Source organism: Polyodon spathula, chromosome 6, assembly GCF_017654505.1.
Source record: "Polyodon spathula isolate WHYD16114869_AA chromosome 6, ASM1765450v1, whole genome shotgun sequence".
NCBI classification, from domain to species: Eukaryota; Metazoa; Chordata; class Actinopteri; order Acipenseriformes; family Polyodontidae; genus Polyodon; species Polyodon spathula.
Window position 1 is genome coordinate 40,073,255 of NC_054539.1, and position 25,034 is coordinate 40,098,288.

Below are 25,034 nucleotides of genomic sequence, written 5' to 3' on the forward strand. Positions count from 1 at the left end.
CTGATTACTTTTTTGTTGTTGGTATTTTTACCTTGAGATCCCGGTACACAATCTTGGCGGAGTGTAGATAGTCGAGAGCAGAGACGATCTCAGCCCCATAAAAGCGTGTGCGGTCCTCGGAGAACACCCTCTCTCTCGACAAATGGAAAAACAGCTGCAGGGTAGACAGTGGGGACAGGACTGCAATAATTACTGATTTAGTGGGGAAATTAACACAAACCGCTTACCATCGCCACATTGAGATTTTAGATAGTCAACCCTCGAAGGACATGCTACAAACCTAGACAGCAGCTGTCTTCTCTTCCCCAGGTTTCCAAGGGGGAAAGAAAGCAAGCTGTTATATCAGCATTTTAATCAATATAACAATCTTGTTAAAGGCGTTCTGAGTGGTACCAGCTTAACTAAGTTATAGTGGCAGTGTTTCAGCAGCACTCTCATAATTATCATTTTTTCCCCCCTTTTATCAGATGCTGAGATGTACTGTAAAATACCTGGTCCAGTTCAGATCCAGTCTTTTATGCAACTTACTGCTGGTGTCTCCAAACACTTAATTGACTTGCCGTTGGATTTAAATATGGTCATGCAGGGACAAGTAGCACACAACCTAATCTGTGGCAGAAGAGCAGTTGGATTTCATGGGCTGGAGGTGCAGGCTGGTGGAGCTTTGTGGAGCACAATCAGCAACTGTGAATGCATTTATTTTGCAAAGGGACATATACTTCACTAATTCCTAGCTGTTCAAGGACTAGCAAATGCTTGTGTTTGCACACACATATATACTTTAATGCCAATTATATTATTTTGGTATAGTTAGGTTTTTTGCATACCGTATGCTGACACAATTATTTCTTAATTTTTTTAAAAAGTCACCTTCATTGAAATAATTTGTGTTTTGTCTATGAACACCCTTCCCACAAGAAATGCATCAAGCTAGACACCTTCCTTGAGAAAATGTCAAAGATAAATTTTGCTCTTAACACTGCAAAAATTGAGCTCACACAGAACGTGGAACAAGATGCAAATGTACCCCATACACACAAATGCAGTTAACTTATAAATTAAATTAAATTAAAATTGACACTGAACATGTTATTATAAATACTTGAATACTTTTTTTTTTATTGACCAGACATTTTTTTAACTTCTGAAATGGTTTTTAAATTAACATTTTGTTAATAAACACTTTCTATTCTGCATATTATGCCGAAAGTGCTATTGTGTACAAAAAAAGCTTTATTGCAAATGGCAACTTAGCAAATACACAAAAGAACTTGTCCACAATGAAGAGTTGTCAGTAATGTGTGCCACAGTATGAAGGCACATTACCTGGGCTCAGTATAAAACACAGATAATGATAATCTTTTTAAAACCATCCCTTAAACAAAACAAAACAAACAAACAAAAAACATTCAACATATCCATCTTGAGGCGTCTTTGATACCATGTGTTACCATTGTATTTAGTGCGTCACTTCTGTTATCTACACAGATTTATATATTTTGTGGGGACAACTTGGCCTGCTTCCATTACTGTGCTGTTTAAGTACCATGTTGACACAGAATGGAAATTGTAATCGTGGAAACAATGTATTAGTTGCTACACCATCTTCAAATCCAGTTGTTTGTGGTAATGTGGTCAACCTTCACCCAATGAACTAATTATCAGGGATGCAAGTTTTTGGGATTCAGCTGAATACTGGATCCACCTCAAAAGATTCATTCGAATACCGAATCTGCAAAAATTGTCAAGAAAACTGAAGGAAACTGTTGAATGAAAAACAGGCTGGCAGCTAACAACGAGACGCACATAATCTATAGTTTTGAGCCTTTTAGTTAACAGTATTATTATTATCGAATGGAACCTCAGGGCGTGCAGAGTCATATTCCCGGTAACTCTAGTTAAAAATCTCATAAAGTGCTTTCTTTTTAAATTCTCAACAGTTGTATCAAGTCTGCAAGTTCTTGCTTGTGCACTAAAGAGAGACAGTCTGCTGCCACTTTTATAGCCTACTTTAAATTACTTTACAATATCAGTTTGACTGCTTTTAAGTGAGATGACACTGGCTGCAACTCCATTGTCATTTTTAATACACAAAAAAAAGCTCACTTGAGTTGAAAAATGTCATGCCCGATACAAGCAACCTCTTGCACTACTTGATTTGATTAAATGAGTAGTACACAACAATACATGAAAGCTGATTAATTTCAACAAACAACGACAACTTTTTTAATGAAAAAAATATATATATTGTAGCCTACTTCAATTGGAATTAGCCTGGTATATTATATTAAACCTGCTATATTGCCTTTTTCAATGAATATAATTGAATTAATCGTTTTTGTAATCTACCAGCGGCTTCTGTTGCATACACATCGCTGATATAATATAGTGCAGACTGTGGGTCAAATCGATGTTCATGTTGCCCTGGATATTTTTATTTTTTTTTTCTTAATCAATGTCGTCCTTCTGGAGTCCTCTGAATGCCTTTTAATGTGTTTGTTTTTTAAACCATTTTAAACCGGTGCGGTTCTTTGGAATGGTATTATTGTTATTGCTTTTGCCCCGGCAGCTTTTTCTTTACAAATTAAACACTGCCGAATGGAAATATATCCCTGAATAAGATTTCCGATTGAAACTTAGTTTACCGCTAGCCCTCTCCCAGCACAACAGAAACATTAAAATAAAGAACCGTTTACTTTACCTTTACAAAAAAGTAGAGCTGCTGCTTTGCCATAACCCACTATTTTCTTTAATGACGTTTCAACCTGCGTCACCTGATCTGAGAGCTATGAGTAAAAATTACAGTTATCAGTGACCTGAATCTCCCATGCAAAATAAAACCCATGTTGATTTAAATGCACCGTGTGTGTAAAATTGGCAACGAAATAACTACATAAATTATTTTAATGAAACACGTTCCCAAATGGTTTAACTTGTATTGGCACATTACAATAACGCAAAATTGTATTTACTAAAGCATATTGTTCAACAACGTCTTGCACATCTGACAGCTGTAAAGTTACAAAAAATATGTATTTCTGTGCACCGATTTTTTGTTGACAGACATCACAAAAGTCTACAACAGTTTGCTGTTACTATATAGTACAGGTTTACTGCATAACAAATATAGTACAGTGACTTGTTGACTGATGTCTGCAGTATGTTGAGGAGAAACAGAAATAAAAAATCTAATCTGTCAGAGCAAGGGCACACGGTGGATGAGGACTCAAACTCAGGGCCTACTCTTCTGATACACGCAACACTCCAGAAAACATGACTGCTGAGGAGACGAAAGAACAAAGCATGCCGCATATTCTAAAACAGATCAAGGAAGGGAATAAATATCTCGGAGAGCAATTGAACTCAAAAACAACACAACTGTGTACAACTGCACTCAGCCATAGAGTGCTTAAAAAACATCTTAGATAATTCTGGATCGACACTTAACAGAAGCCGAGAGTCGCATCAGCACTACTGACAACAGCGTGGTGCAGTTGGAAAAAAAAGGTAAAAACTTGAATTTAAAAAAAAAAATGCTAAGAAATACAACAGACGATCTGGAAAATTGAAGCATACGTATATTCGTATAGTGGGCTTGCCAGAAGGATCTGCGGGCATAGGCCCGATTAAGTTTTTTACTGAAATGATATCGGCACTACTGGGCAGCAGACATTTCGGGGAACCACTGATAACTAACCGCGCTCATCGTGCCCTGATACCCAAACCAGCTTCAGATCAAAATCCCAGAATTCTCATAAGAACATAAGAACATAAGAAAGTTTACAAACGAGAGGAGGCCATTCGGCCCATCTTGCTCGTTTGGTTGTTAGTAGCTTATTGATCCCAAAATCTCATCAAGCAGCTTCTTGAAGGATCCCAGGGTGTCAGCTTCAACAACATTATTGGGGAGTTGATTCCAGACCCTCACAATTCTCTGTGTAAAAAAGTGTCTCCTATTTTCTGTTCTGAATGCCCCTTTTTCTAAACTCCATTTGTGACCCCTGGTCCTTGTTTCTTTTTTCAGGCTGAAAAAGTCCCTTGGGTCGACACTGTCAATACCTTTTAGAATTTTGAATGCTTGAATTAGGTCGCCACGTAGTCTTCTTTGTTCAAGACTGAACAGATTCAATTATTTTAGCCTGTCTGCATATGACATGCCTTTTAAGCCCGGAATAATTCTGGTCGCTCTTCTTTGCACTCTTTCTAGAGCAGCAATATCTTTTTTATAGCGAGGTGACCAGAACTGCACACAATATTCAAGATGAGGTCTTACAAGTGCATTGTACAGTTTTAACATTACTTCCCTTGATTTAAATTCAACACTTTTCACAATGTATCCGAGTATCTTGTTAGCCTTTTTTATAGCTTCCCCACATTGCCTAGATGAAGACATTTCTGAGTCAACAAAAACTCCTAGGTCTTTTTCATAGATTCCTTCTCCAATTTCAATATCTCCCATATGATATTTATAATGTACATTTTTATTTCCTGCGTGCAGTACCTTACACTTTTCTCTATTAAATGTCATTTGCCATGTGTCTGCCCAGTTCTGAATCTTGTCTAGATCATTTTGAATGACCTTTGCTGCTGCAACAGTGTTTGCCACTCCTCCTACTTTTGTGTCGTCTGCAAATTTAACAAGTTTGCTTACTATACCAGAATCTAAATCATTAATGTAGATTAGGAATAGCAGAGGACCTAATACTGATCCCTGTGGTACACCGCTGGTTACCACACTCCATTCTGAGGTTTTTCCTCTAATCAGTACTTTCTGTTTTCTACATGTTAACCACTCCCTAATCCATGTACATGCGTTTCCTTGAATCCCAACTGCGTTCAGTTTGAGAATTAATCTTTTGTGCGGGACTTTGTCAAAAGCTTTCTGGAAATCTAAATAAACCATGTCATATGCTTTGCAATTATCCATTATCGATGTTGCATCCTCAAAAAAATCAAGCAAGTTAGTTAGGCACGATCTCCCTTTCCTAAAACCATGTTGACTGTCTCCCAGTACCCTGTTACCATATAGGTAATTTTCCATTTTGGATCTTATTATAGTTTCCATAAGTTTGCATATAATAGAAGTCAGGCTTACTGGTCTGTAGTTACCTGGTTCAGTTTTGTTTCCCTTTTTGTGGATCGGTATTACGTTTGCAATTTTCCAGTCTGTCGGTACCACCCCTGTGTCAAGAGACTGCTGCATGATCTTGGTTAGCGGTTTGTAAATTACTTCTTTCATTTCTTTGAGTACTACTGGGAGGATCTCATCCGGCCCAGGGGATTTGTTTATTTTAAGAGCTCCTAGTCCCTTTAACACTTCTGCCTCAGTTATGCTAAAGTTATTTAAAACTGGATAGGAACTGGATGACATGTGGGGCATGTTGTCAGTATCTTCCTTTGTAAAAACTTGTGAAAAGTAATCATTTAACATATTTGCTATTTTTTTTTCTTCCTCTACGATTTTGCCATTTGTATCTCTTAAACATTTAATCTCCTCTTTGAATGTTCTCTTGCTGTTGTAATATTGGAAAAACATTTTGGAATTGGTTTTAGCTCCCTTAGCAATGTTCATTTCTATTTCTCTCTTGGCCTTTCTAACTTCCTTTTTGACTTGCGTTTGCAGTTCCGTGTACTCTTTCTGCGTACTTTCTTTTCGGTCCTTTTTTAATGCTCTGTAAAGTGACTTTTTTCGCTGAATATTTTTTTTAATTGATCTATTAAACCATTTTGGCAATTGGTTTAATAGATCATGAAATCATCATCATGAAACTCCTGAAATATCAGGACAGGGAAAAGATCATAAACCTAGCAAGAGAAAAGGGGAAAGTTCTATATAAAAATAAGACACTGATGTTCCATTATATGAGCGCTGACTTGGCATGACGACAGGGGGAGTCTGATGAGGTGAAAAGGGCTCATATCGAGAAATATCCGATATGCTTTACTTCATCCCGCAAGACTGACAGTGGACTTCAAGAGACAAAGGAGAATATTCAGAACACCATGAGCGGTTTCCAGCTTTCTCAGAGACCTACCACCCCCCCTTCATCAGAGAACAGATTTCATCATTAATCACTGGCTTAAATGGATTACAAGAATAAGATAACCTGGGTCATAATTTCTTTTAACTCTGAGCTGCAGCGGCATCTTGAAGATGGACTTTGCTATATTTATTTGAAATAACACATTTTCCAGCCAGCAGCGGCAACAGATCGATGTCATTATGGACACTGTTTACAGGCAAGCCGCTGCATTGGACTGACAGTGTACTAGAACGCACTCAGTATGAAAGATACGATTTTTGTTGGTTTTTGTATTTACTTTGCTATATTTTTTACCTCGTACTCAGTACAGTTTATACAGGGCACATTTATATCCTGCAGTATGCAATTTCAACAATTTGTGTCGAGACCCAAGTCCTGTTTTGATTTTTCTCTTAATATTAAGGTGCTGGACGCGAACATGTATACATATAGAGCTGTCATTTGGCAAAATGCAATTAAACTAAACTGTCTGTATTGACTCATCTACTAGCACACGTTGAATTTTCTGCCAGTCTTACAAAAGTACATTTTTCAAAGCCTTTGCCACCGCAGCGAACTTCGGAAAAAATAATTGAGCACAAGGTGAAATGTTTCGCTTGTGGTGAGCGGCTAGCGGGCACGTAGCATAACAAGCTGGGTTAAATAAATAAGTCGTTAAGACGAAGAACAGTAATGTGTATTCCAAACAGTTTATTTCAAGGTCTTTAGAAAAAAATCCAAAGTTCCACAATTTTACAATAATCATTTTGTATGACTTCAGTTTCCCATAGATAGATTTTCATATAGTATGTAGGTTTTAAAATATAAAATGTGGGACACAGTACATGTCCAGTTTTACTCGCGATAAGCGGAAAACATGTTTATGTTGTATATTCTTTAACTATAGAAGAACAGTGACAAAACGGGTTTTCCACTTATTCTTGCAAGCACACGTGTGATCAAGTGCAAGTTACGTCTTTTAATGGTGCAACAACCATATATATATATATATATATATATATATATATATATATATATATATATATATATATATATATATATATATATATATATATATGTATATAGTTACTGAATGACAATGACAAACCAAGCAAAAACTCCACAATCACATGATCACAGTAAAGTTATTAGAATATTTAAAATGTGAGATGATGCACGTTATTAGTACAGCTTTTTTTTTTTTTCCGTAATCAATAAGTAGCCTATATTATATTAATTACAAAAAACACAATACAACTCGCATGCAGAAACTACTACTATTCAGTTGGCTACAACTGGGGGGGGGGGGGGGAGTCGAATTTAAAAAAGAAACATTTAGAAAACTTTGACTATTTATGCTATTTTTAAAAGAACACTAAAAACGAATTATATCCGCATAATCATAGGCCATTTTAATGTTTTGAAAGGTAAAAACAGATTTCTTAGTCGGACAGAAACGATAACACTAAAATCTACTTTCCCTTCTGTAGAATGGCGTTGCTAAGGAGTACGGCAACCTGTGACGCAGACTATATATATATATAGACACACAAACACACACACACACACATAAACACACACACATACACACACAGTTCCAGTCTAAAGTTTGATTACACTTGCTGGAAACTAGGTTTTTTTCATAATTGACAATGTTTTACCGTCGTACACGTTTCTGTAAATAGTTGAAAATGAAAACACGTGTTACAATATAAAAAAAAACAAAACATAAGGAGTATCAAAGCAATGTTCAAGAAAATTGAAAATTGTCTCTAAATCTTGGATTCCACAAAATAGCCACCCTTTGCCCTAATAAGAGCCTCACAAACACAAGGCATTTGGTTAACAAGGAAATCACCCGACATGTCTTACCAGCTCTTCTGCAGCAGTTCCCAAAGATGTAGGGCACTTGTGGGTAGCGCTGCTTTGACTCTTCTGTCCAGTTCGTCCCATACAAGTTCTATGGGATTGAGGTCTGGAGACTGGGCAGGCTAGGTCATTAGATTGAGTTGTCCTTCACTTTACATCTTTGCCAGATAGTTCTTGCACAACTTTGAGGTGTGTTTCGGGTCATTATCTTGCTGAAGAATGAAGGACTGCCCAACTAGCCGTAATCCTGATGGAATGGCATGCCTCTGAAGTATGCTATGATAGCCATTCTGGCTGAGCTTGCCACAGACTTGGTAAAGATCACCAACTCTGTCACCAGCAAAGCAACTCCAGACCATGACACTGCCTCCTCTGTGCTTGACAGTGCGAAGCACACATGCAGAACCCATGCGCTCACCCTCTCTGTGTCTTACAAATACTCAGCGGTTTGACCCAAATATTTCACATTTTGACTCATCAGTTCATAAGACCGACTTCCACTCCTCAAACGTCCAGTATCTGTGTTTCTTGGCCCAGGCAAGTCTCTTCCTCTTATTCTGCCCTCTTAACAATGGTTTCTTTGTAGCAATTCTTCCAGTTAGGCCAGCTTCACACAATCTCCTCTGAACAGCTGATGTTGAAACATCTGTACTTCTAATAGCATTTAGCTGAGCTTGTATTTCAGGGGCAGTTAATCACCAGTTTCGCAGACTTGTGACTCGAATTAACTTGTTCTCTGATTCTGAGGTCACCCTTGGCCTGCCTGACCTTGTTTGGTCCTCATGAGTGCCAGCTTCTTCAAATCGTTTGATGGTCTTGGCCACAGCAGTTACAGACGCTTGCAAAGTTCTTCCGATTTGTCTTAAAGATTGACCTTCATTTCTTAACGTAACTACAGACTGACTTTTTTCTCTGCTTAACTGAGTGTATTTTGCCATTTTCTGCTCCCTTACATTCAGGAATGACAAACTTGTGCCTATGCTACCTATATTTATAGTAATCATGGACCCTCACCTAATTGGTGACAAAAGGTTAATTAGGTAACATGCTTGTTAACTCAGAGAACATCTAACAAAGACACTTTTATACTTAGGCCAGTGTTCTAAGACCATGTTATACACATTTTGGACTTTTAACTGACTTGGGCTTCAGACTGAAATCCCCTTGCTTTGGGTGACCATTTCATTGAAATTGACAAGATTTACATTTTCATTTAAAAATTACATTTTTGAATGCAATTCACTTATGATTATCAGCTTATATAAGCACATGTATCATATAATGAAATATTAAGTGTTTATAGACAAGTTTATACAGTTAAAAGCATAAATAAAACTATGTAACACAATTTTTGTTCCTGGGTAGTAAGTGTTATTTCCTAATTGCTTATGCCTCAAAAGTATAGAAAATGCCTATTATTCCCCACAAACTTTGCTTTTGTGACCAGGACAGTGATATTTTGAAATGTACCTATTTCCAATGAGAAAACCGGTGAATTTGTGTCTTTTCGTTCACATAAAGTCAGAAAAAAACAACATATGAATCCAAATTAACATGTATTTATACTAAAGTAATACAAAAATGACTACAAAAGATTTAGAAGTGAGTAGTTTTTCGAGATTTACGATTATACTGTAAATCACTTTCACGAATCAGCCCCCAAATGTAGTCTCCCATCATGTTCTCGTTTTACTGTCCTTGGTAGCAGCGTTCAAAGTCCACTATATCCTGGTGGAAGCGCTCGCCTTGCTCCTCCGAGTACACTACCATGTTCTCCTTGAATTTATCAAGATGAGCATCAAGGATATGGACTTTGAGGGACATCCTACAGCCCATTGTGCCGTAGTTCTTCACCAGAGTCTCAACCAGTTACACATAGTTTTCGGCCTTGTGATTGCCCAGGAAGCCCCGAACCACTGCGACAAAGCTGTTCCAAGCCGCTTTCTCCTTACTAGTGAGCTTCTTGGGGAATTCATTGCACTCCAGGATCTTCTTTATCTGTTGTCCAGCGAAGACATTGGTTTTGACCTTTGCCTCAGACAGATTAGGGAAGAAGTCTTGAAAGTACTTGAAGGCTGCCGACTCCTTATCTAGAGCTCTGACAAATTGTTTCATAAGGCCCAATTTGATGTGCAGTGGTGGCATCAGCACCTTCCGGGGGTCCACCAGTGGCTCCCACTTGACGTTGTTACTCCCCACAGAGAACTCGGTCCGCTGTGGCCAGTCCCGCCTGTGGTAGTGCGCCCTGGTGTCCCTGCTGTCCCAAAGGCAAAGATAGCAGGGAAACTTGGTAAAACCGCCTTGGAGACCCATCAGGAATGCCACCATTGCAGCCTCTTGATGCCATCTCAGATGCAGATATGTATCCATTTAGGCAGCTGGAACTAAACTGAACTGGTGGGCTTAAGGCCCCATTTCAAAATATCACTGTCCTGGTCACAAAAGCAAAGTTTGTGGGGAATAATAGCCATTTTCTATACTTTTGAGGCATAAGCAATTAGGAAATAACACTTACTACCCAGGAACCAAAAAAAAAAAAAATTTGTTACACGGTGTAATCATGAAAAACCTGGTTTCAAGCAGGTGTACTCAAACTTTTGACTGGTACTGTGTGTGTGTGATATATATATATTATATATATATATATATATATATATATATATATATATATATATATATATAATATATATATAAAGCAGAAATGAGTTAGAGTCCAGAACAGGCGGAAGTCACTCTTAACCTGTGATTTACTGAAGATTTCCACTGTGGCTTTATTGTGATTGGTAAGTTAATTTTACCTAGCATTATACTACTATTACTTAATCTGGTAGGGTGTGGCTACATTCTCTAAGACGTCCACCAGTCCTACTAATCTGTGAGAGGCTGCTGCTGGTTATCTGTATTAGTCCTAGCTATCCTGGGAGAGGCTGCTGCTGATTACCTGTATTTGAGCGGAGCTGTGTTGGGTCCAGAACAGGGGTAAGTCACTCATAACATAGGCTATAATTATACCTTTTGTTTTCATTCTGTTCTCACCATTTTTTAATCTACTCTGTTCCTTGTTAAACTATTCTAAAGCCTATTTATTTATTGTCTTCCACACACTGGATTCAGAAATGCATGCTTTGATCTGTATTTCTTGTGAAATGTATGTGGTGGTCAATACATTTCAATTTAAGGAACACTATGGGAAAAAAGTGCTCTGTCACGTATTCTTATTGCAGAAGGGTGTCAAGCTTGAAAAACAAATTGTAATACTTAGAAGATTAAACACAAATGTGCAGTTCACTGAAAATAGTTAACAAAATTAGTAACACTGGGTTAGTTTTGGATACTGAAGGTGAGACTGAAAACGACTCTGATCTTAACTTTATAAATGCGGCTGCTTCATGTGACGCTTCAGTGCCATAGCATGGCAGTGGAACTGTATGTGTAGAGGGACCTGAGAAGGTAAATATGGATGAATGACAGGAGGTGAGTGGGGACTGGGTAACTGTTAGAAAAATATTTCAAGCACCGATGACCTAGTGCTGGATGAAAACAGGGGTGAGGTGTTGTTAGTAGGTGATTCAATTAGCTGTAAATACCCTGTTAAATAGCGCTGTTACCTGCCTCCCTGGAGCAAAAGTAAAGGATATTGAATCAAGAGTTATTAAGACCCAAATTTTAAAAATGATAAATGGTTCACTCTCCTCCGGTACAGTTCCCTCAGCTCTTAAGGTCGCTGTGGTAAAGCCTATGCTTAAACACAATTTGGACCCTAAAGTCCTCAATAACTATAGACCGATCTCCAACCTACCATTCTTAGATAAAGTTCTAGACAGAGTTGTTGAAATTCAATTACAAAAATGTCCAACTCTTAATGGTATATTCGATTAATGGTAAGTTTCAATCTGGATTCCGTGCTACACATAGTACCAAGACGTCCCTTGTCAGAGTTGTGAATGATCTGCTGATGAGCTCTGACTCGGGCTTTCCATCAGTTTTAATTCTTCTATATCTAAGTGCTGCCTTTGATAATGAAGACCATCCCATCCTACTGAGTCATTCTATAAAGTACAGTTTCTAGAATGATTTATGTAAAGTAGTAATAAATTATGTATTTCTTTTTAAGATATTTTTATTTTCCATTTTGCAGAACTAAGTAACAAAAAGATAAAGGAAATACTGTACAGAGAAGAAAATAAAATATCTACCAAAAAAACAAACGTAAAAATTGAGACTCAAATTGACAAACAACTGAGAGTTCAACTTACTTGTCTTATTATAATCTTTTAATGGTTATTTTATAAAATATGTTTATCGTACTCCTTGTTGCATAAGTTATTTTTTCCAAAGGTAGACAACTGTTAATTCTGTCTGGCCTTGTCATATCCTGGTTCATCTCATTCTTAACTTTGACAGATTGTTTCTATTGGGGATGTAAAATCGTCATTATCGGAAGTTGCCTGTGGTGTTCCACGCGGCTCCATTCTGGGTCCCTTGTTGTTTTCATTATATATGCTACCGTTAGGTGACATCCGCAGACACAAAGTGAACTTCCATTGCTATGCTGATGATTCCCAGCTATATTTGTCCCTAAAGCCAGGAATTTCTTCTGCCTGGATGTTATTAGCTACTTGCCTTACAGACATCAAGCATTGGATGTCACAGAATTTTCTAATGTTGAATTCAGATAAAACAGTTATGCTAGTGGGCTCACAGAACCAACTAAAAGAAAATTTGGGATTATATAAGCTTGACTCTTGCAGTCTCTCATCAAAACTTAAAACTAGAAATTAAAAGTTTGAGGGTAATGTTTGATCCTGATCTCTCATTTGAGACTAGTATTACGGAAGTTACTTAAGTATCTTTTTACCATTTGAGAAATATAGCCAAAGTTAGACCAATTATTTCTGTATCTGATGCCGAGAAACTAATGCATGCCTTTGTTTCATCTACAATTGAAGCGTGTGGTATCCCGCTTGCAGCTTGTTCAGTATATTGCAGCTAGAATGCTGACTAAAACCAGGAAAAGTGAACACATTTTCCCTGAGCTGTATAGAATTGATTTTAAGATTTTGCTGTTAACTTACAAAGCCCTGAATGGATTAGCGCCTAGTTATTTGCAGGAGTTACTGACCCTGTATCTTCCATACCGCACTCGGAGATCACAGGATGCTGGGCTGATGGTTATTCCTAGGGTCAAGAAAAGCAACACGGAAGGCAGGGCTTTTTCCTGTAGAGCACTGAAATTATGGAATGCCTTTGTGTTTGTCAGGGAAGCTGGGACCGTTACAGTTCTCAAGTCAAGACTAAAAACACACTTTTATAAAATGGCTTTCTTCTCTTAGTGGGTTTTAATGTAACTTTAAAATTGCTGCTTTTGTATTATGCGTATGCTGTTATTTAAATATGTTATTGAATTGGTCTGATTATGGCAGTTGTATGTATGACACACTATACAAATGTATTGTATTTTGTTCTTTTTTCTGCTATGTGCTGTACAGTGCTTTGTAATACTTTTCGGCTAGGAGTACTGCATACACACACTGAATACGTAATTGGAAAGCCCAGAGTCTGTACTTTTAAACAAGCCAGGTAGGTGTCTGAGTAATATGAGCGTAATCACCGGGCTGAATACAAAGAGTTAAATAAATATTTTCATGAGTACAATATAATGGGTCATTTTTGTAAAACTATATACCGCGGGTGTCGGGCCCAATATAAATATGCTATATATCGAGGGCTGCGATATAGCGAGAGACCCATAAAAATTAAAAAATTTGAACCTGCATGTGATCCTGAAGACACAGTAGTGTCGAAGCGCGTTGTTTGTTTGTTTTTATAATTATGTTTTTTTAAATGAATAAAGACATGAAATAAATGTCAGGAGTTAAATAATTAATCCCTTAGAAGCAAGATGACAAGAGTGCGACCATGAATGTCTCGATGGATACTCTTCTGGTGAGCCATCTAAACTGAAAGTTTGGCTGAAAAAGTTTTGAACTTTTGCATTGCAGTAGAGACTCTACTTTCAATACATGTAATTACCTTACACTGGTCAGCACCTTGTCAATATCCAGCAAGCATTGTAGTGCACAAATTACCTTTTTTTGTTATTTTTTATATACACACACACACACACACACACACACACACACAGGGCCGTGAAAAAGTATTTGCCCCCTGTCTGATTTTCTGCATTTTTGCACATTTTTCACATTTTTCACATTGAATTTGGTCTGATCTTTTTGTGGGTTGTAGTAGTATATGGAGGGTGTCTGAGAGAAAAAATGACATCAAAGTTTGGTGCTTCTTTCATTTGTTTGGTGCGCAAGGTAATCAAACATGCAATCTTCAGGTGCGAAAAAGCTATTGCCCCCCTAGTTAACTCAACCCAATTAAAGGGATAATTTGGGTCAGCTGTTTGAATACTTTGGTTAACAATCAGGCCTGATTTGGGCCAGCCCTGCCCAGTAGAAATCTGACTAACTTTGGCCCTTACCATCAGAGTGAAATTGTCAGCACACAGGTTCTAGAGTCACATCATTCCACAATCAAAAGAAATTCCTGAAGGCCTCCGAAAAAAAGTTGTTGATGCCTATCAGTCTGGAAAGGGTTACAAAGCCATTTCTAAGGCTCTGGAGTTCCACCAAACCACAGTCTGAGCCATATTGTCCAAATGGACAAAGTTCTGACGATCTGTTAACATTCAGTGTCAAAAAATGCAGAACATTATCTACACACCATTTTAGTTTCGTCAGACCACAAAACTTTTTGCCACATGGCTACAGAATCTCCCGAGTGTTTTTTTGCATACTTCAAACTGGATTCAAGGTGGGCTTTCTTGAGTAATGGCTTCCTTCTTGCCACCCTACCACACAGGCCAGATTTGTGGAGTGCTTGGGATATTGTTGTCACATGCACACTGACCAGTCTTGGCCATAAAAGCCTGCAGGTCTTGCAATGTTGCCATTGGCCTCTTGGTTGCCTCTCTGATCAGTCTCCTTCTTGCCCGGTCATCCAGTTTGGAGGGACAGCCTGATCTAGGCAGGGTCTTCATGGTGCCATACACCTTCCACTTCTTAATAATTGTCTTGACTGTGCTCCAAGAGATATTCAAGGCCTTTGATATTTATTTATACCCATCCCCTGATCTGTGCCTTTCATCAAATTTGTCCCAGAGTTCTTTTGAAATCGCCTTGGTGCTTATGGTTGAGTCTTTGCTTTGAAATGCACTACCCAGCACAGGGAACCTACAGGAACTGCTGAATTTATCCTGAAATCATGTGAATAACTACAATTTAACACAGGTGGAGGCCACTTAACTTGGTGGAGTAACCAGTCTGAAGGAGACTGGTTACACCTGAGCTAATTCAGGATTGCTGTTAAGGGGGGTGGACACTTATCCAGTCAAGCATTTTCAGTTTTTATTTTTAATTAATTTTCTACAAATTTCTAGAATTTTTCTTTTCACTTGGAAGTTGTGGGGTAGGATGTGTAGATAAATTTAAAAAAAAAGCATTTTAATTCTAGGCTACAAGGCAACAAAAGGGGAAAATTTTGAAATGGGGAGTAGGCACTATAGAAAGTCTACACCCCCTTGAACTTTTTTTCACATTTTGTTGCATCGGTGCCTCAGAGTTTCATGCATTTTCTTTCCCCCACTTATCTACACACTCCACACTGTTCAGGGGAAAAAAGTTTTTATTGAGAAAAAAATTATATATTAAAATACAAAACTGAAAGATCATAATTGGATAAGTCTCCAACCCCCGCATTCATCTACCTTTATGTCCGTATGTATTAAGTATTCTCATAAAGCATGAAATGCGGGAGTGCACAAATAAAGGAGATATATTACATTATACCTAAAAGCCCCGGGAGCAGTCACATTGATGGCCACACAGAAAACAACTGTATTTTGATTCTACTGAACAGTATTCATCTTTTTTTATTTTTATTTACCAGTCCGCAATATGTTTAGCTATAACTAGATTAGTCTCCCCTCTCTGCCTGAGTGAATGACTGACAGTCTATTGTTTTCAATCAGCCTTTTGAAGGCTGGCACCTGCTTGCCAGCTGCACTTCTTTGGTCAGTCTATTAGCATCGGGACTAGTGAAAATAAATACCAGAGATCGTGGAGTCTTACTACTCAACAAAATATGTAGCTGATGTTTTGGAGCAGATAGCACGGAAGCATTCCGTGAAAGCTGGCTCCTGACAGTGGTCTGTTCAGGTGTTTTACAATGTATTGGACCTGGGTATTTTCCAAAGAATGCACAGAGAAGAATTTACCAAGGAGAAAATATATTTTACAGTTAGCACAGGAACTTCGCAAGAAGCATTTGGAACAGAATGAGACTGCCAAGCATGTACCCACAGCTTAAGCTGGCAATACCGTTGAGAGCAGCAAGATACGCCAATGCCAGGTTGGCAAGTGCATTAAAAATACTTCGGACAGCTGTGCCGTGGGCAGAAAGGCGGCGTGGAGAAGCGCATTATTGATGTTGATTGTGAACAACCTTAGACTCAGGTAAAAGAATATATCCTTTTGTCGAAAAAAAAAAAAATTATTATTTTTTTTTTTTAACTTCTTGTACTTTGCGCTTCTGTAAAATGTTTTTTTTCTAAGTTTATTTATCTATGTTGTTCAGTTGCTTTTGCTAATCTAATAATAAACCGATTGCTGTTGAAAAGTCAAAATTGTATTGCTATCGTTTCAGTTTTATAAATATATACAGTATGTTGTAAACCGATGTCTGTTCAGATGTTTACATACTTACATTTTCTTGTTTTGATTTGTCAATTAAATGGTTTTTTTATATATATGTGTGTGTGTGTGTGTGTATATATATATATATATATATATATATATATATATATATATATATATATATATATATTCGCTATATATATATGCTTCGGTTGTTCAGATGTTTGTGGCATACTCTTTAGTGTTTTGAATACAGCCATCTGAAAGACTGCTGCAGGGCTTCTAGGTATGAGTATATCTCCGGTCCTTCTAGTGTTAACTAAACTTAGATACCAAACACTGAGCATCTGGTGTTTTTATGAAATCACGTGACTTGAGCTCAGTATTTTGTTATCCCAAGGAACAATATTACTCAAACAATCAAACATATCTGCTCTCTATTTTCAATATGCATCAATATATTGTGTGTATATATGTGTATACACACACACACACACACAGTATATATACAAATATCTAGATATTTTCCTCTTGTGAAAGAAACACTAATACTTAGACAAACATACGTTTTATTGAAATTATGATACAAGAGATTAACTTAGTCGTATATTAAACCAGACGTGAAGTTTCTCAGATAGAGTTTTAAGAAAGGTTACAAATGAGAGGAGATCATTGGGCCCATCGTGCTCGTTTGGTTCTTAGTAGCTTATTGATCCCAGAATCATCAAGCAGCTTCTTAAAGGATCCCAGGGTGTCAGCTTCAACAACATTCTCTGTGTAAAAAAAGTGCCTCCTATTTTCTGTTCTGAATGGCCCTTTACCTAATCTCCATTTGTGACCATTTGGTATAGTTATCTTTCTACAACCTCAAACCCGTGTTACTGCAAGGTTACTACAGCAGCTGCAACAATGAAACCTGGGACTGCACTGCTGTAAAAGTACTGATCAGAGCTGCTCAGAGGGTGGCAGCCCTCCCTTTAACGAGTTATCTTCTTCCAGCAGGTGTTTGATTATATGAGTAAATCGAAATTAGAGGTTCCCACTTGCAGACAAGCGGAAGAAGAACAGTTAAACTTGACAAAAGTCAACCAGAAGTACTAAATATGCCAATGTTTATAAAACCCTTTGAGCATTTTCCATAAGCAGCATACAATGCCTACTGTATAGGAAAAATGTTGCTTCTGATTAGACCTATTCTGCTACCTACTAAAGTGTGCCAAAATATAAAATACTTCAAAACCACTAATCCACTCAGCCAGAGTTGTATCAAAGCTTAAATCGCACACAGACATAATTAATTAGGGGGTGTTTCAATTAGTTTATGATGATGAATTACTCATTCTACTGATTAGTAAATATGAATAATTGATTGATTATCTTTACATTTCTGTTTTAACAAAAAATACACTGCAAGAAGATACAGCTGTATGAAGATAAGATCCAATCTCATATCACTTCTGTATCAATGATTTGCTATTTTTATTTCAAGACAGTAATAATAAAAAAGAAAAAAAAAAGAAAAAACGTTAGGTTATTCTCATAACCCTGGTTCCCTAAAATAGAAATGTAACTATTACCGAATTTACATCCTAAAGACCAGAATCCTGAAAATTGTATACCAAAGCTGCTCACAGGGAACCAGGGTTATGATAATAACCTACCGTTCCCTTTCAAGTACGAAATGTAACCATTAGTGAATGGGTGAGTATACCCAAAATGTCACAAGGGCATGACTGCAGAACGACCGGAATGCTACGGAAGGCTAAGCTGAGAGGCTGCCCTGTGTATTATCATTCAGAAGTAGAGAATGCCTGCATCTCACTCACCCACTTTGCAGAGGTGATAGCTAGCAAGAAAGCCACTTAAATGCAGGGGCTCAAATGGAGGCTTCATGAGTGCATTAAGCACCACGTTTAGCCTCCAGTGAGGAACAACGTCCTCCATAGGCAGCCGAAGCTGCCGAGCCCCTTTCAAAAATTGCCCTGCCAGGAAGTGAGCTCCTGGGGAAACAGAGTCAATCTTAACATGGCAAGCTGAAATAGCTGCCAGATAGACCTTTAATGTGGAGAGGGATATCCCCTCATCAAATAGGTCCTGCAAAAACTGCAGTATTACTGCCATTGGACAAGTTGTGGGATCAAACCCAGGAGGCACACACCACGTCTGAAAGACACCTCACTTGTACCTATACTGTGAACGTGTGGACGCTGCTCTGGTGTCTATCTCTGCTTTCTCAAACCTCTCCCAGATGAGCTGCTGGCAATTCCCCTTGAGAGGAGGTCCGTCTGATGGGGACTGGGGTGCAAAAAACACAAAGTACCAGAGTTGGTCACTGAGAAGCAGATGAACCAGCTCCTTAGTGGATTCCCGCATGCGATGAGAGCACTGCAGAATCTTGTCCACCACGGGACCAAACGTATGCCCTGGAGTGATCAGGGCATTCAACAGCAGTGCTTTATCCCCATCAGGCACGTGTACCTGGTAAAGCCAAAGCCTATATGCAGCTATCAGCACAGCCAGGTTTTTACCAATGGCCTGTCCGTTGAGCTTGGATACACAGAGCAGGTTCTTGTTAACCAGGCGCAGCTCATCCAGCTGTTGTGGCGAGGTCCTGTGGTTCTCAGAGTGTCCACAGCAAATGCGACTGGTAGGCTACTAGGATGCTATTGTAGTTCCATAGCCATGTGGTGACAGACCCAGCTAAATAGGCTCTTTTGAGGATCACCTCAGAAACCCAGCACTGCTTGTTAAGGCAAGCAGTGTCCTTGGATAGGAGTGCCAAATTAGGCGTCTGGACCAAGGCAGCAAAGGAAGCCTCAACTGGCAGAAAATGGGCCAGGTCCAGCTTCACCGCATCATACACCCTATACAGGGTGTCCATTGAATGGGAAACTGCAGGAGTTGTTGCCGGATGGTCCAGGAAGACTGGATTTCTATTAAAAAAAACGGTGGGGTGGAGGGGGGACTGAAGAGGCGGTAGGCTCATCGTCAAAAATGGATTGCCTTGTTTCCCCTGTAAGCCAGGGCACTTGCCAGGTAGCAGTGGCCCTGTTGGGTGATGGGGAAGACCGCTGAGCAAGAGTAAGGGATGGAGAATGCTCCTTATTGCTTCGGAATAAACATGATAAAGCGTGTGTTTAGAGAAAGGGGCACAACATTTTCATAAGTTGTGATTAACCAGTGCCTCCTTCTCATGCTCTGGCCTCAGGCAGGCAGAGCACCTGTTGTGCTTGTCCTCCATAGGCACACTGGCCTTGCATGTCTCACAGGGATAGAACCCGGGCATGATGCAAAGAGCAAGCATTGCAATATACAGTATAGGGTTGTACAACTATTGCCTCAATCTGCTTATATATATATATATATATATATATATATATATATATATATATATATATATATATATATATATATATATATCCACTGGGCGGGTCAAGACATGAGCGTAAACAATTTGGTTCCGGGCCGGTGACTCAGGTCTGTACTGGTTTAGAACCAGTTGAGTACTGACTTGGAACCTGGTCAGCACCAGGTCCATTCAGTAAGGGTTCGGTGGCTTTGGCATTGTTCAGAAACTGGGTCGGTACCGGGTTGGCCCGGGGATGGTACGGGTCGGTTCATTACTGGTTGGTGACTTTAGCACTGGGTCGGTACAGGGACAGTATTGGGTCAGTACTGGTATGGGTTCAGTACCAGGTCAGAAACGAAAGCAAGTCGGTGACCTCGGTACCGTTCGGTATGGGTCCGAGTACAGGGATGCCCATCTGTAAAAGCCACTGGCAAAACCACTCAGTCAGTACCTACTAACCAACACGAGACTGAGGGAAGACTGCTTGTTAGATTGGACAAGCAACAACAAACCGAAGCAAAGCTTTGGTATACAATTTTCACGATTCTGGGTCTTTAGGAGGTAAATACCTATGTGGTAATGGTTACATTTCGTACTTAAAGGAAAGAAGACTTTATTGTCCATTAAAAGGGAAATATGTTTGTAAAATTTCTGAACAGTGTTTAATTGGATTTGAATGCATTATAATAGGTAGTGAGTGTAAATTTGATGCTGTCGTTTCACTGAAACAATTTAAGCGAGACAAAAACAAAAGCAAAGTGTTTTACAGCTTTAAACACTTCCTATTATGTTATTTTTGTATAATATATACGGTTCATCTTTCACACTTTCAAAATACACTTTGTTACATATAAGAGATGGCAATATCAGTTCAATACTCTATGTGTATGTTAATATATAAAATGCTTTTCTCTTGCATGTCTTCAATGTCCAGTGTACCAAGATGCTACACTTAACTAAAAACTTCGGACACTTGACATTCGCTCCCCAGATATTTAACTGCTTAAATATATCTCTTGTTAGGCTCAATATGTTAGACTTAACTTTTAAACCCCCTGTCACTTGAAATATAAATGACAATTAACCCATCTCTTTTTAAAACAGTATAGAGTAAGACGAACAGCACTGGTATGACTTACCTCGCCTCCATTGACATACTCCATCACGAAGCACAACCGATCCTTAGTTTGGAAAGAATACTTCAAAGACTAAAAAAGGAAATAATAATACATACAAAAAATATTAATTTGATTACATAAGTATACAGTAATACAAAATCTTCAGATATATTTTTATATTGCCATGGCTGTAATTACCAAAAGTCAAATCACAGAGTGACAATCTAATACTCGCAATTACATTAACAAAAATGTACCTGTCACAGTTGAATAAGTGGTTCCCTGGTTAACAAAAATGTAAGTGTGACATACTTACTTGCAATATATAGCCAAATGTACACCTGCGATAATACATAAGTATAAGTATGTCATGCCTTTGTTTCTTCTTTGGTCCAAGAAAATTACTCACTGTCAACTTGTGAACAAAGGTGTAAATAAAACGTGTGACACATAGGATTCCTTACACATAACATACATCCCAACAGGAAAATGAAAACAATAAACCACGAGTTAAAAAGCACATTAACTTATAGGCCAAGAACGCAATCTGCATGCAATATGAAACAGTGGGACCAGCTGGCTGCCTCAGGGAAAGACATAAGTCCTGAAGTTTGTGTTTTCAAAACTGGTACAACTTACTGCTGGGTGTGAACATGACTATACTTGTATTCTTCTGTAAACAAAGATATATTTTTGTACTAATAATATAGCACATCCTAAGGATGAGACCAGGATCTTGTTAACTGAGTCACTCATATTATATTAGGTAAGATAGACTTTCTCTTTTGCAAAGTGGGATATTGATTGCACAGCATTTTAAAAGTGAATTTTCTTTAAATGATATTAAAAAAAAAGCCTGCATATACTTATACTGCATATAAAGTTTTCACTTTTTACCCTTATCATGCATTTTTCCTGCACAGACCTCAATCTAAGAAGGACTGCATTGAATTTTACTATTAAACACAACATATAACAACAATTGTTTTTCTGGTCTGGGTGGCACTCCCGGCACACAATTTAACAACATACAGTGTAACCACAGTTACATGTTCCTACTGCAGATAAACAACTGGAGTTTAAAACGTGCCTTTAGGACAGGAAGTGATTATGTATCAGAAAGCAGCAGCAATTTGAACTGCAGCTGATTCTGACAGAAAGCCTTTTCTCATCACTCCTTTAACATAAACTGTTTACTTTCCAGCACTAAATAAGTGTTTTAACACCTTTAACTATGCTTTGCAATTTTTTACTGAAACAGGTATGTGTGTTTAGTATTAGTCAACAGCATCTGGTGTGCCATTGTTTTCTCGGTGGTGACTTTTAAAACAGATGTAGTGTTTGGGCTGTGAATGTACAGCAGTTTTAGTTCACCAAATTCTAATTAGACTCTTGAATTACCATATACATACAATCTACAACGGTACTGTCTTTTTTTTTTTTTTTTTAAACATTTCAAGGAATTTTCTTAGGAAGGTACTTACAGTTAAAAATGGGTGCCTAGTGTTTTTTAGTACTCTGCTCTCTGTAAGTGTATGAGCCACTTCATCCTAATGGAGAGACCATGCAGAAATAGGACACAATTAGTCTGTACAGCTTAATCATTTATTTATATATATCACCACACCATAATCTAAAACTGAAAACACAAGCTAAGTTTTTAATGCTGAAGAGAAACGGCTTTTTTCTGAAATAGTCAGTTAACGAAACAGAATCATGGTATTATTTTGTTCCATTTATCTATCACCTGAATAACAAACAATTGCTGCTTTCAGAAAAAATTGCAAAAATGGCATGACAGCAAATCCCAGGTGCAGGGTACAATCAGACAGCATGGGAAGTGACTAAAACTAACATGGCCACCACGTGAAACCTGAAAGAAAGGAAGTGCTCCATTTGGGCAACTTGCTTAAAAAAAAAAAAAAAATTAAGTCAACATATTGTGGAATTACAGTACTATATGTGCGCTATCATCCACAATAACTGGGACATGTGAATCAATCTCGAATTGGGGGTGGGACAATTAAATGTACATTTATTGCCCATTTCAGATACTAAATATCTCTCTAACTGATGTACTAGCCCCCTTCAAAAGTAGTTAAAACATTGTAATAAGCAGGACATATAATCACACTGAATCTTGTACCATTCTTGGCAGTCATCCTGAAGAAACACAATTCATAAAATATATTATTAAAAAGAAGGGATATCAAATGTCCTGTTCCTTGTCATTCGTCCTTCCTATAAAATGGGTTACCTTCAATGCTCTTGTAGAAGGCTTTCCCATTAAAATAATTTGCAGGGATACCAAGATATTTAGTAAGCAGTTTAATGTGAGTGGGATAAAATGGACTACAAAAGATCCAGTTTTACATTTATTCTTCTGTGCCAATACTTGTAAAGGACAGTGTACAGTTATTGTTTGTACTTTCAAATAAAAAATCTATAGTTTCTAGTTGTCCCACGTAGGGTTTTACAGTATATCAAACAGTTTTCACTGCCTAGCTTGATGTGGCAAATTCAGGGTTTTAACCAGCAACACCTACCTTTGCAATAATTACTTCTTTCTTCAGAATCTTCATTGCATAATATTTACCACTTGCCTTCTCTCTGACAAGAATGACTTTACCGAAAGTGCCTTTGCCCAGTAATTTTAAGTAGTCAAAGTCATTCATGGTCTGAAGAAAGCAAAAAATAAATAAGTGTCAATACTAGGAAAAATTTATTACAATCCATTACTCTGATACCCTCAAAACACAAGCTATGGAATGTGCGTACCAAGTTTTGTTACAATAGGAAAAGCAATTTTCAAAATATAGGTAAAAATGTATAAGACTGCAGTAAATAATAATAAAAATGACCTTATTCACAGCTGTGCCTAGCGACTAACCTCTTAGGATGACTTATGAGATGGTTATCTGTAGTCCACAAAGGAGAAAGCAGATACTAAAATGATGCTTTCCCTCTGAAAGCATGGCTTGGAAACAGAGATTTCTTTAATCAAGATACCATGTTTTAAAATAAAAACACATATTTATTTTAACATATATTTCTTTCAAAACTGGACATCTGAAAACTAAATAACAAATGGAAGATTTATTGAATATTTTAGTTTGCTACAATCACTAAGATTATTTTTTAAGATATGCAAAGAACAGCAATCATCTCTGCCACTGATTTTTACATCTAGGTCTACATTAGCACCAAATTGCACATGCACTGTATAAAAGACACAAATATGCTATAACAAGCTTCAACTGTTTTCTCTCTCTTTTTTTTTTTTTTTTTTTTTTGTTTGTTTGTTTTATACCATTAAATGAATAAGCAGCGGGGTTCCGAAAAATATAGCGTTATACGTCCCCACGTGTTGCTACAATTGTTTAAATAATGTACCTGTAATTTTTCTTTTCATTGTTAACCTAACATCTTTTTACACTTATATCTTTAAAGTCTATTTCAAAGCTATTTTTAATATGTCCACTCTAGTGCACTGGGGTTTGAGATCTGTTCTCTAAACCACTGCAGGTAAAACAATAAAAAATAAGAAAGAAAGCGCTTTTCTGCACCGTACCATATTATGGATCAGTATTGCTGTGTCACCTGTTTCATAATGTGGGCAATAATCCTTACAATATCAGTGCACTAGAGCAGCCATTTTGAAAAGAGCTTTGCTGAAACAGATATTAAAGTTATAAATGTAAACAGTTGTCAGGATGTTAACAATAAAAAGAAAAATTGGGAATGTGTATTTTCAGAACCACACTACTTACTCTTTGATATAACATCGTTCATATACAAGCATCCCAGGAAATGGACAAGCTTTCCATTTAAAGTGCTCACAGAATGAGAAACTCAGTTTCATTCTAGACTATTTTGACTGCAAAATACTGCAGCTGTTCTAATGCCAGAACTGATTTTCAGTGAATATTCAGTCTAAATGTTTATTGTTCTGTTCTGTATAAAGCAAAGCAGCTGC

General features: G+C 37.8%; 1 protein-coding gene across 1 annotated transcript in view; it reads right to left on the reverse strand.

The window, feature by feature from the left end:
- Positions 1–25,034, reverse strand: part of LOC121317179 (RAC-gamma serine/threonine-protein kinase) — a 180,727-nt gene that overhangs the window by 19,163 nt on the left and 136,530 nt on the right. The window contains exons 6-9 of the mRNA XM_041252840.1: positions 23,605–23,736; positions 22,543–22,608; positions 21,080–21,148; positions 32–154 (exon numbers count right to left, since the gene is read on the reverse strand). Of these exons, the coding sequence (XP_041108774.1) occupies positions 32–154; positions 21,080–21,148; positions 22,543–22,608; positions 23,605–23,736 (390 nt within the window). The remainder of the gene's footprint in view (positions 1–31; positions 155–21,079; positions 21,149–22,542; positions 22,609–23,604; positions 23,737–25,034) is intronic.